Source organism: Carassius auratus, chromosome 4 (genome assembly GCF_003368295.1).
Source record: "Carassius auratus strain Wakin chromosome 4, ASM336829v1, whole genome shotgun sequence".
Lineage (NCBI taxonomy): Eukaryota > Metazoa > Chordata > Actinopteri > Cypriniformes > Cyprinidae > Carassius > Carassius auratus.
Genome location: NC_039246.1, coordinates 17,323,675 through 17,337,853, shown reverse-complemented (window position 1 = coordinate 17,337,853; position 14,179 = coordinate 17,323,675). Strand labels below are relative to the sequence as shown.

At 37.0% G+C, this 14,179-nt stretch overlaps 1 protein-coding gene across 2 annotated transcripts in view; it reads right to left on the bottom strand.

The window, feature by feature from the left end:
• Positions 1–3,729: 3,729 nt before the first annotated feature.
• Positions 3,730–14,179, bottom strand: part of LOC113061099 (SH3 and cysteine-rich domain-containing protein 2) — a 74,614-nt gene continuing 64,164 nt past the window's right edge. For both annotated transcript variants that reach the window (XM_026230241.1, XM_026230242.1), the window contains 2 exons: positions 8,559–8,696; positions 3,730–3,981 (listed from right to left, as the gene is read on the bottom strand). In XM_026230241.1, coding sequence (XP_026086026.1) covers positions 3,883–3,981; positions 8,559–8,696 — 237 coding nt within the window. In that variant the 3' untranslated portion in view covers positions 3,730–3,882. The remainder of the gene's footprint in view (positions 3,982–8,558; positions 8,697–14,179) is intronic.

Sequence of the window (14,179 nt, the reverse complement as noted above, 5' to 3'; positions counted from 1 at the left end):
ATTTTTTTCGTTAATTCTTAGTTTTTGCCTTGATAATAGAAAATATGAGCTAGGCATCATGTATGACAGTCAAAAATGAGATATGAGCTACAAATTGACCAGATCCTGCCATAAGCTATATAGAAGACATATCTTGTTTGTATTGGGCTTACATGTGGATATGAAGAAGCAATACAGGAGACCTATATTTCCTGTATATGCACATATATGCACCTCAATTTTGCCTATATGTGGCATATATACGCATACAGTACATGCAGCATATATGCAGCATGTAGATTACCAATATGTGCATATATGCAGCGTATATGTGCATATAGACTGCATATAGGTTCTTTCCATGTGGGTGATTGCAAATTATTGCACAGATACTATTTAAACTGAATTGAGCTGAATGATGACATAACTGAATTCAATGATGAACTGGCTTAAACTATCATTTTGCAGTATCGACACACTTCTTTTTCTAATTAATGTTGTTCAGTTGCTTTGACAATCTTTTTTTGTTTAAAGCGCTATATAAATAAAGGTCACTTGACTTGACTTGTTAAAGGAACGTTTTCAGAAAACACACCCCTGGTAATATTCTGCAAAGACCATATTTCATTTATTTATCCAGATAGACACTTGAATTGCTTCTAAATGTTTGTTAATCTAGCTTAATTGTTGGCAGTATTGTATACTTGTTGAAAATAAATAAAATATTCTGTATTAAGTACTGCACGCATTGGAAATAATGTTTGAAGCTCCTTCTCCCAGTTTCTGGGGTTCCCTAAATAGGAGACTTCCTTGTGTTTGGTTTAAAATTAGAGTAGTACCCTCCCCATTGTTGGGTCTTAAAGTAGGGTCCTTGTTTCCCTGTGTTCAGCTAATTTGAACTTTACGTCCTGTGTGATAATGAGGTTGAAGATGGCCTTCAAAGGTTTAACCTTTTTTTTTGCTGTTGGGACACCTTACTAGGAGAATCCTCTGTGCTCCTAGGAGCTCAGGCTCATCTCTTTACCCAGCAAGAAGTGTTTTTTTGTGTGTGTGTGTTTTGCCCCAGTTTGCGAACCCTTCTTGCTGTTAGGCACCTACTGGATGGCTAAAATGTTTGAGATCTTGGTCATGGACTGCAGTTTTCGAGTGTTGTATTCTAGCACTTCTTGAATTGCAGTTCCCCCGAGTTAAGCTTAGATATCTGTCCCACTATATGGATCACTTTAAGTAGCTTTCCGCACCATGGTATGAGCTCGGTCTGTCTTCTGGAGTCACTTCATCCAAACAAGAGTTAGGTACACAGCTTAAACTTTCCCATTACTAAAATGCCTTAATATATGGTTATTTTAACGCACTAATTTGAGAACCTTTCTTGTTGTTATGCACCTTCAGAAGTGCAAAAAACTTGAGACCTTGGAAATCTTTGAAGTTCTGAAAGAGCTAACCTAGCTTTTCGCTGGCTCCCTTTAAGTCACAGTAGCTCAGGGCTAAATATCTTAAGTTTCATGAGTTCTCCCTGGTAGAGCCCTTCATGAGACTCCTGCCCACTCCTGCAAAATGTCTGACCATTACCACATGTGTTTTCCGGTTACGATTTTTGCCAATGATCTCAGGATCTGTTAAGGTGGCAAATCCTCCACCATCTTGTGATCAGTCAGATCTGAGTCCTGCAGCTCATGTTTAATGCAGGGTTGGTCAAGTCCTTGTGCTTTCAACGGAATTAGGCTGCTTTTTTCCATTGGTTAATTTTCTGTGCTACTGTGCTAGATGTTAAGTTTTGTGAAAGGTGTTCATGGGTATGAAGCCTTTGAACTTTATTATCATTTCAAACAACAGTGACTGTAACATATGTATTTAGGATATTGAAATAACATATTTTTGGCTTTGATATTTGGAATAAGTTCATTGCAAAACTTTACTGGTACCGTGGTGGGCAATGTCTCCTGTATGAACAAACATCATGTAAACACCTGTTTATGTAACTCCAGCATTCTTGGTGTGTGCCAAATCATGGGACTATGGGAAGGTGCTACACATGCTAAATTTTTTAACCACCCACAGTAATTGTAAAACTACCCACTAACGGTAGATTTGCATTGAGTCCTGTGGAATCCTAATCCCGTACAGCTCTCTAGTCTCTTGTATGAGTCTTTTGGGTTGAGTGTAGAGTGGTATCCTAATTCCCTCGTTCCCATCATGTTGCATCCCCCACTCCCCCATGTTATTACATCTCTCAGCCCCTATGGGAAGTGGTCTTTTTGTCTCTTCCCATGGTGTAATTGCTAACCCTTTAGATAGGCTGGGAAATTTATTTCATTTCCTGAACAATATACCCTTGAAGGTTATGTCTAGTACAGAAAGCTGACATAAGCATTGTAAACGAGTACATCTCCTCTGAAACTTAACAAATTCAGGTACCACTTAGAAGACATATTATAGGGTTCTTTGGAGATACACTGTTTAAGCAAGTTTGCTTGATCAGTTACCAAAGAAGCATGCCAAAATTTTGGCTACAGGAAATAATATTTTCTTATCAAAGGAAAAAAACAAAAAACACTTACATGCTGTTCAAAACAAAATTTGTGGGGATGTAAGTTTCAGAGGGGATGTACTCGTTTATTTCAAGTATTATATGTTCTGTGGGTCTATAATCTGTTTCAGGTAAAACACCTGCTATATGAAATAATTAAAAGAAAATTATTATAAATAATGTTCTCATGAGCACATCTCACTGCACTCTACTGTTAGGAACATTTCGTCATCTCTGAAATCTGCCCTACTTTAGTGTACGGATTACTAAATACACACGTACACACATACGTGTCTGTCAGAATGAGGGCAGGCAAAAATAGATGTACAGCAGTGATAGTGTAAAATAGGTTGTAGTCTATATTTAGTGGTTTATAAGAAATTAAGGCCACTTTTAAAATTAAGAAACACTTGTATGTTTAGCAAGTAGTTGCATGATCTGAAAAAAAGCCAGTGTAGAATTCCATCAATATTTATTTGTTTTGCTAAACAATCCATGTTTTACAACCGCATCCTATAAAACAGCAAGCAACTAGTTTAGTCTGTGCAATAAAATACTGAATATTTTAACATAAAAATGTTTTAATAGGTATACAGTATTACATGGAACAGACATAATTTTCTTTCATAACTGTATAAGCACATAACCCTTTTTAAAATCATTTTCACCATATCACCAGTTCATAATATTATTTTAGTACCATTTCTGTTAATTAAAAACATTACTCATGTATGTATTGTTAGTATTCTAATGGAAGTATAGTTTTTGTTTTGAAAAATCAGAGTAGTTCTATTTTAACCCTTAGACTTCTATTAGACTAACCCTTAATTTCCTCCAGGGGCAGTTGCATAAACTTTGTCACCATGTTAAGACTGTCTTAAGAACTATTTTGACCAACTAGCAGTTGCCAAGGGGTAATCAATCTTACTTTTCCCATACAAATAAGACATTCGTAACCGAATTAAAAAAGTTATCACCGGTCTTGAAGAAATAAAATAGATTACTTTCTAAGACTAGTCTAAACAGTTTATACAACTTGCCCCAGGAGTCGTTAAATGTCTATTCCACTATACACTAGGAATTATATATGGCAACAACATATCACTTTCCCTAAATAACAGAAAAGAAAAGAAAAGAAAAGAAAAGAAAAGAAAAGAAAAGAAAAGAAAAGAAAAGAAAAGAAAAAAAATCACAAAAAACTAAGAAACATGAACATAAATTATGATGATCCAATCAGGTTGAACAAACCACAGCTCTTTAATGCAGCTAATATGTGTGTATACATTTGACATAATACACCAGGTTTATGTGGTAAATTATGTTGCTGTATCATGATAAATGTTGTTCATGACTGTGTTCGACTCTATAAGCTGTTATATCTCCTCCAGTGAATCAGTCGGGACCAGACCTCTCTTCTTACCGCTGCTTAGTTTTAGAAAGCCATCAGTTTCTTCTTTTTTACCCACACAAATCTGTCACAAAAAGAAATAAGGTTTGAAGATGAAAAAGAACAAGAGTAAAATAAAACTGAAGCCTTTACTTTAATAGATATGCCCATGTTTAATTTTCCTACTATTGATTTCACTGAAAACTACAATAAATGATTTAATCAAATGAACTTTTCATCTGTGAGATGTATTGCATCTGTTCAGTAATTAAATTTATCCAGTTTTTTTATTATTATTGGATTTTAGTGATCTGTGTATTTATGTTAAATATAAAAAGGGTCCTATTATGCTTTTTCACTTTGTCAGCTTTAGTTAGTCTGTAATGTTGACGTTTGAGCATAAAGAATATCTGCAAAGTTACAAAGCTCAATATCCACTTTAATTTTCCGGGATTTGTATTATCACAAATACTGACAAATGGGACTAAACCTGGTTGAGCTGCAGTGCTGCACTAGAGAAGGCAATGAGTGTTATCACTATATCAGAGACACACTAGCTTTCCCAAGGCAGTCGGACTTATAGTGCCAATCACAACACACACTGCCCCAGCTAACCAATCACAGCACATTTCGTATTTCAGAAGGCGGTCCTTAATTTGATACAGGAACCTATTAATGCAGAGACTGGGGAGAGGTGTTTTAATAATGTAAAATGTGAATTTTTTTGTTTTTTCGAACAACCTAGTATGAGAGCCTTTTCAAGAACACCCCCAAAACAAAATCAAGACTTTGTAAAAGAGCATAATAGGATCCCTGTAAACTTTTTAATATATGGTTGGTCAACACAATAAAATATTTAGATCTGTACAGTAAAGCATATTTAAAGTGAGACCTTTGGGGGGGAATCATACAGTATAGATGTAAATGCAAGACTTTTGTTTTTGCCCCTATTTTTCATTAGCTGAACTTAAAAATATAAGACTTTTTCTATGTACACAAAAGGCAGAGCCGTTAAAATCATAAAGGACTCCAACTTCCCTAGTAACTGTATTTTCATTTGCTGCCAATCTGATAAGCGTTTCCAAAGCCTGATGGCAAGTGTCTTTGGAGGAGTTTCTTCCCCCAGCCCATCAGGCTCCTAAAGTCAAATCCAGCCTTTTAACATCTACATTTCTCCACTTAATATTCACTTAATCAGTAAGCTATTCATTATTCTCTACCTCATATTGATATATTGACAGTGTCGCGACATGTTTTCACATTTGCCTCTTGCACATTCCTGTGTAAATATTTAAGACTACAGTATACTTTCATGCATTTTATTTTCTATTCTATATTTAATTCTACAGTATACATGTTATTTAACATTTTATTCTTATTTTTTTATTTCTTATACATATTATTTTTATTTCATTCTACTTATCTATATTTAAGTATATTTTCCTCTGTGTTGTATTTTTTAATAATTGCACTGTCCATGGAGCTGAACTGACTCACATTTCAAAGCTGATTATGTATTCTCTATATAATCGTGTATGTGATGAATAAAAATCTTGAAACTTAAATATGGTTTCTAAAAAAAATCTGTCTAAATCTGTGTTAGTGAATCTGTGTTACTTCTCCTTTGCCAAGATAATCCATCCACCTCACAGGTGTGTCATATCAAGATGCTGATTAGACAGCATGATTATTGCACAGGTGTGCAATTGGCCACAATAAAAGCCCACTCTAAAATGTGCAGTTTTACTGTTTTGAGGGTTCCGAAAACCAGTCAGTATCTAACGTGACCACCATTTGCCTCACGCAGTGCAACACATCTCCATCGCATATAGTTGGTTATATATGGTTGTTGATTGTGGCCGGTGGATTGTTGTTCCACTCCTCTTCAATGGCTTTGCGAAGTTGCTGGATATTGGCAGGAACTGGAACAAGCTGTCATATACTGTACGCCAATCCAGAGGGGACTAACATTTCCGTCACATGCTTGAAGCATTCTGCCAATCACAACACACTGGATAGGTGGCCAATCAGAGCACCCCTCACTTTTCAAGAACAATGAGCTTTGTAAAAATCTACATGTTTCAGAAAGGCGGAGCATAGTGGAGAAACAATAATGTTCATTACAGGTGCATCAAAACCCACCAATTCAAATTAGAATTAATTAAAAAGATCAATATATATATATATATATATATATATATATATATATATATATATATATATATATATATATATATATATATATATATATATTTAGGACTTTGGACCACTGTGCAACAGTCCAGTTCTTCTCCTTAGCCCAGGTAAGACACCTCTGATGTTTTCTGTTGTTCAGCAAATTCCTCAAAACGTTTGTGTATGGTGGAACTTGACGCCTTTACCCCAGCCCAAGTCCATTCCTTGTGAACTTCACTCAAATTCTTGAATCGATTGTTTTTGACAATCCTCATAAGGCTGCTGTTCTCTCGGTTTTTCCTTACAATCAACTTGCTGTTAACATGCTTGGACACAGCACTCTGTGAACAGCCTGCTTCTTTGACAATGCATGTTTGTGGCTTACTCTCCTTGTGAAGGGTGTCAATGATTGTCTTCTGGACAACTGTCAGATCAGTAGACTTCCCCATGATTGTGTAGCCTAGTGAACCAAACTAAGAGGCCATTTTGAAGGCTCAGGAAACAGTTCCCTGAAGTAAGTACATTTCTGCAGCTATTATTGTGCTTAAATGGAAACGAAAGGAGGCAGTGGTATTTGATGTCCTATTTAATTTTATTGGAAATGTACAGTGAGGAAAATTGCAGTAGCCATGGTCAGCTGACTGAAGTTATCAAGTACGCTGCTGTTTGCAGATTTACCAGTTTGCATCATCGCAGACATCACACTCCCAAGTCGAATGCACAAAGTCTGAACTACCAAGGATGCACATCTAAAATCAGCTTACTTTGTTGTGTGAAATGTGCGCAGACCTACATCACGAGACTATTTGCCTAATCTTCCCGGTACTTTACAGCATTAGGTGTCACTCTAGACCCATCACTAACCTTGGGTGACCACATTAGCAAACTCTCCACCAAAGCTGCTTTTTTCCAACTATGTCGAATTGCACAACTTCGTCCTTTTCTGAATAGAAAGGATGCAGAATCATTAGGGCATGCATTTATTACCACTCGACAAGACTATTGTAACGCTCTTTTCTCTGGCTTACCAGCTCACTCCATCATTCTTTTGCAGTACATTCAAAATTCTGCTGCCAGATTATTAACTTCCAAAAAAAAAAAAAAGAGCTCACATCACTCCTGTTTTATTTAATCTTCACTGGTTGCCTGTATCTATTTGTGTGCAATACAAAATTATTCTGCTCACCTCTAAGGCTCTTGCTGCCTCCTATTTTTCTGACCTACTATGTTCTTATATACCTTCTCGCACACTCCAGTCTTCGAATTCTGAACTGCATTCTGTACCAAGGTAAAAATTAAATTAAAGTAAATTAATGCATTTAGCAGACTTTTATCCAAAGCAACTTACACTGCATGCAGGCTAACAATTTTCTCCTAACATGTGTTCTCTGGGAGGTTCTGCCTATCTTCAATCTTATTGCACCCAAACTTTGGAATTCACTTCCCCTTGTACTCAGAACAGTCACCTCTTTTAGTGAATTCAAAACTTAAAGTCAAAACTTAAAACTTATTTGTTTAATCAACACTATCATTATTTTACATGTGTATTTGTCCATTTCAATTTTTATGCCTTCACTACATAATCTGCGTTATATGCAACTGCATTATTTGCATTGGGCAAATGTCCAATTAAATTGTTCCTTGTTATCAATTTTTGTTGCTTTGGTGTACAATGTTCAGCGTCCTTGAGCTCGGGAAAGCCACCATATAAATTAAACATATTATTATTATTATTATTATTATTATTATTATTAATAGTGCCGTTTTTAAGAAGAATAATCTAAGCGGTGCCATACACCCACAGGAAACACTAGCACAACCAGTGTTTATCAGAGCAAATGCAACAAATTATATGAATTCCGTGAGCTTAAGGCAGTTATAAAAAATCTCTATCATTAATTTTGATCATGGCTTGTCTTGAAAAATGGTGACCGTTTGTTGTTTGTGGTAGGAGACATCACACTGCAGGACTGTACACCAAATCTTCTGCCATTGCCACAATTTTAATAAATTTGATCACAACAGCCATTAATTGGCTTCAGGTGAATGTCAAACCAGCTATCAAAGACTACAGATTTTATCCAAGGATTATAGGAATTATTATTATTATTTTATCTTTTATGATTTTTCAAAATTGATCTCAGACTTCCAAATAGTGGTCAAAATCACATAATGTGAGCTGGGCTTTAGTCTGTTCCTGGGTTTTAGTCTGTTTTTTCATATTATTCAAGACAGACTGGATTATAATGAGATCAGATCTCTGTGTGGAGCAGTGTATGTTGTCAGACTCATTGTGCAAACAAAAATCTCACTGTATTACTATAATTAATGGAAAAATGAATGTTTGGAAAATGTAAACTGATACTTCCTACTGAAACACTACAGCAAAAGATAGAAATAATTACACCAATATCTCAATTTAAGAACTTACTTACTTACTATTAATAAGCAGTGTGTTTGTTGTGTGTGTGTGTGTGTGTGTGTTACCTGAGCCTCTTTAACAGCCAGGTGGCCCAAGTCTTTGTTTCCATGGACACTTTGCGTCACCTTCCAGACACGTTCACCTGGACGCACTCGCTGCACAAAATTAGCTGGGAATAATCCAACTTTATCACCACATTTTCCCTGTACACACACACACACACAGATAAGCGAATGTAGTACTCATTTGGAGGGAAAACATAAATTAATCTTCCTAATTTTGCAGATATTGTACTGCCTAGAATTACCTTTGAAAGTACATGTCCACTTGTAAAGTTATTAGGATGCAAGGCTTAATTTTTTATTTGAAAGGTGCTACAAAGGACATAGATGCTACAGCTTCCCAGAATGTGCACAGAATGCGTTTATAATAACTTATGTACTCAAATATTATGTTCAAGTTCACCTGTGAAATCTGTATTTGCGAGTTGACAAGTTGTTATTACGTCATCAGGTGAACTCAAAGTAAGCATCACTGGATGTTTCTGACAGCAGAGGTAGAACCAAGTCATTGCTTTTAATTCACAAGCCAGTCTTGAATCAAATACCAAGTCCTCAAATTTGGGACTCAAGTCTGAGTCAAGTCTTGTATCATGTGAATCAAGTCCACAACTCTGCTAAATAGTGTTGGTCTAAGTAAGTTGACTAATTAAGTGATGACTGTGGATTAGTGATTAATGATGTGACATGAAATAAATGACTTGTCCCACCTCTGCCTGCCACCCTTTTTAACTTATGTAACATAGGATATAACGATTAAATATTTAGCTGCTTGCACATTCATTCTCCTTCCCCATGCAAACTGAAGCATAAAACTAGAACTCATGCCTGCTGTCTTTGATTTGATTGGCCATCTAAGTCATATTGACTTTGATGAGTACTGATATTTGACCACTAAGACAGCTCAGACTAAAACATTACCTCCTTTTTTTTGGTCATCACAACAGACAGACTACAACCGAATTGAGAGCAAGAGCAAAGTTAAGAATATAAAATATTGTCTTATGAAATTGCATTAATTTAAATAGCATGTTCATAGCAGGGAGGGCAAAAAAGAACTTGTTAGTGTCCTCATTGTGACAGTTTGTATTGCAAATCTTTCACTTTGGGTTTAAAGTAAGTCAAAGACCTGGGGGGTATTCCACAAAACAGGTCGTATGACGTCTGTTTAAGGCAAGTTAGTGGATAAACTCAGCTTTTGGTTCAAAAAATGGAGATAACTTTCATAGTATGTAAGTAGCCATAGCATCCTTATTCTCTGAACATAACCTACTCCAGATTTTTTTTCCACAATTGGCTGTAAAAATGTTTTATATTGCCTTAGTCAGTTGTTGTGACCTCAACCATCCTGATTCTGGCCATGGGTCAATAATTGCAGACTTGTCCCTGAGCAGAACTAGATCTCCCACTTTGAAGGATCCCGTGAGGTACTGTCCACTTCTGTCTGTGTTGCAAGCGAGGTAAATATTTGTGGCTCCAGCAGGTCCAGAACTTGCAAGAGCCGGAACTTGTTTCCATTTCTTTGTGTACAGGTCCTTGTCCAAGAAGTCTCCAGGAGGAGGTGGAACTCCTCTCTTCTATGTAAAGAGCACTGACGGTGAAAGTATGAAAGGTTGTTCCGAGTCTGCAGACACAGGTAGGAGTGGTCATGCATTAATGATAGCAGTAACTTCTGCCATTGTTGTACAAAGGACTGTGTGTTAAGCGAGTTTTCAGCTGCAGAATCATTATCAGGTGCTCCCTTGAGCCTTCCATGTAAGAACTGTGTGGTGGGTTGAATTCCCAGCTGCATCCTTGCTCACTGAGGTACCTCTGGACCATTTTGTCCATTCTAAGCTCTTTGCATCTCTTGAAATTGGTACCACAATCAATGTTTAGCAGGGCCTGTTAAGTACAAAGAAGCGTCTTAGAGCATTTGTGCAACTTGATTTTTAGATTTTCTTGATTTTAAGACGTTCAGATGGCAGGTCTGCCATGTGTTGTTCTTCAGGCTTTCCACTAAACTTGCAACAGGTTATGCATTTATGGAGTACTGAACTGATAAGGGCACAATCCTGCTGCCCTGATTGCTCCTTTCATCAAGTGGCAGCCCTGATGTTTCACTTGCTCATGTTGTGTCGAATGAGCAGAAGGGATATGTGGATATCTTTGGGTATAGCTTGGTTAGCTTGGAGAGCTGAAGTTCTTTTGCAAATGCATTTTTTTGTTGTTGCTTTAAGGATAACATTCCTTGCATGAAGGATTTTGCCATGTGAGCTAGGAATGCTACTCATCTTACCTGGGAGGTGGAGAACCTTTGGAATCGGTTAGAGGTAAGCTCAGGTTCTTTCAAGTTAGAAACACATGTTTGTACTTGTGGTCGGATTTCTGAGTAATTTTCAGGTTCAATTAGTTCAAATGTCTCAGTAGTTTGAGTATTTTCTGCAGGTGGCTGGCGCAGGAAGGAGGGACCAGTAAATCAAGAAGGCTGCACCAGGAAAGATGCAAGTAAGGATTGCGACCCACATGGAAAGAACCTATATGTGGATATATACGCATATATGATAATATATAGTATATAATATATATGCATATATATGCCACATATGGGCAAATTTGAGGTGCATATACAGGAAATATAGGATCCTGTATTGCTTCTTCATATTCAGATATAGATATGTCTTCTATATAGCTAATGGCAGAATCTGGTCATTTTGGAGCTCATATCTAATTTTTGACTGTCATACATGATGCCTAGCTCATGATGCCGAGCCGGACAGTAACGGAGTACATTTACTTGAGTACAGTACTTAAGTACAATTTTGAGGGATCTGTACTTTACTCGAGTACAATTTTTTGGGAGTACTCATGACTTTACTCAAGTACATTTGAGAGGCAAATATTGTAATCTTTACTCCGCTACATTTCTATCCATAACCGTAAGTACCCGTTACTTCTTCGGCCCCGTCCACACGGAGACGGACCCCTGATCTTTTTTTCCCTCGTCTCAAGAAATATCTGCGTCCACACGAAACCGATGTAGTATACATGCCAGACCAGCATGTGGCATGTGGCGCTGTAATTCTGCCACAGAGATACACTTAAAACGGAGAAGACATGGACATGCTGATAAAACTTGCGCGTGGTACACAAACAAATATGGTACAATACATTTATTAATCCGTGTTAATGTTAGTTAATAAAAAGACAATTGTTCAGTGTTTAATCATGTTTTTGTTGCTGTTATGTGATGTAGTGGTGTTTGACTAGGGCCGAGATGTGGGCTGATGATGTTATATTTTCAGAAAATGTACAGATTCGCCATCCAGACGAAACGCGAAAATATATCCACAGACGAAAATATATCCACTCTGGGACCCGGTTTGAGAAGGGTCTGGCTGCAGACTTGCATTCTGAGACTTGCACTCCCAGACACTTGTGCTTCCGCTAGCGACGTCACTTGCTGTCTTTATTATTATCATTATTATTATTTCTATTTATTGATAACTTTCAACATTTTACAACAGTAGCCAGGTGGTGAAGACAAGAAAAAATAAACTGAATTACAATGTCACTTGCAATCGCTACTTGCACTCCCAGACACTTGTGCTTCCGCTAGCGACGTCACTTGCAGTCTTTATTTATTTATTTTTGTTCTATTTATTTATAAGTTTTTGTTTTGAATCTCTCAACATTTTACAACACTAGCCAGGTGGTGAAGACAAGAAAAAATAAACTAAATTACAATGTAACTTGCAATCGCTACTTGCACTCTCCGCTACCTGTGACGTCACTTGCAATCAACACAAATCGTGCATGTTGCTGCGTGTTAAGAAACTGTGGTGGTGATTAAACGATTAAAACTAAATTAGTAGGCCTACTACTATACACAAAGTTTTTCATTAAGCGTTTTCCTCCTGTAGAAAAAAAAACCAAACACTTAATATGGCATAATGTATTAGGATACGTTAAGTTCAATTAAAAGACCAAATTCTATATATAGTTATTATTTAATGTACAATAAGGCAAGCAGATGGCTATGAACACAATGCGAACACTTAATGTGGCCCAATAACAGACAATTCAGTAGGCATAGCCTATATGTCTTGTTGTTGACCCAAAGTATATACAGACCAGCAAATATGAACGTGCATTATGAAATGCATTAAGTGATTTTAAAAGGATCAGCTCCGTACAGGCAGGCAGACGAGTACACAACACAGTGTGTTAAATTGTACAGTAAACGTTTTCCTCTTATAGAAAATCATTATAAATAAAACACATAATGTAGCTTAATGGACAAAGACAGTGATATAAACGAGTTGTAGACAGTTTATTTTATATGGAAAAATGCTTAACGCGAAACTTTGCGCGTTGCGTTTATTCACCACCACAGCTTGTCTCCATTGGCAACAAGCACGATTTGTGTCGATTGCAAGTGTCGCAGGTAGCAGAGAGTGAAAGTAGCGATTGCAAGTGACATTGTAATTTAGTTTGTTTTTTTCTTGTCTTCGCCACCTGGCTACTGTTATAAAATGTTGGGAAATTCAAACAGAACGTAAAAAAAAAATCAATAAAATAAAAAATAAAGACTGCAAGTGACATCACTAACGGAAGTGCAAGTGTCTGAGAGTGCAAGTCTGAGAGTGCGAGTGCAAGTCTGCAGCCAGACCCTCTTGCCCGGTTTCAAAACATCGGTTTCACTCTTCCAAAATGGCAGATCCGTGTGGACAAAAACTGCCTATCCGCTAAAAAATGTGTGTGCCGAATCTCGGACACCCTATCAAACGTCATTGGATAGTGCAGGAAAGAAGAGGAAGAGGAGGCGGCGGCAGAGGAGGAAGAGGAGGATGAGGCGCTTCACGACAGACCTTCAAAGAATAATAGAGTTTTTCTAAAAACTGTTCTTCTAAATACATAATGTACATTTCTATATTTTGGACTTTTATTTATGTTGTCTAGCAGCTATGGATTTTAATTTTACTATGATAGGTGAACATATAGGTGCATATATACGTGCATATATGTACCTATATAGGTACCATATATGATCTGCAGGGCTTTCCTCTGTATGTACATAATGCCACTGCTCAGGTCTCAAGGACTGATGGATGCATTGGACTCTATTGTGAACATACACGTAGAATAATTTTGACTCATGGGTCCACCCTCCAAGATTACTGTTATAATCATGAGCCACATCCAAAAAGGCAAAGGGGGAGGTGTTGCTTCAATTTATAACAATGTTTTCAGGATTTCTCAGAGTGCAGGCTTCAAGTATAACTAATTTGAAGTAATGGTGCTTCATGTAACGTTATCCAGAGAAACAAATGTTAATTATAAATCCCCTGTGATGTTTGCACTGGCTACTGTATACTGCACTGGCCACCAAGCAACATACAGACTTTATTAAAGAGTTTGTTGATTTTACATCGGAGTTAGTTCTGGCTGCAGATAAAGTTTTAATAGTTGGTGATTTTAATATAGCCAAAATTGCCAATTCTACCTCTTGTTACAGGTATGGTAGAACCATCACTTCTACCACAAAAGACTGCTTTGTAAGTTATCTCCCTGATGTATCCGAATTCCTTAGCATATCCAAAACCCCAAAAACAACTTGATGATGTAACAAAAACTATGGACTTTCT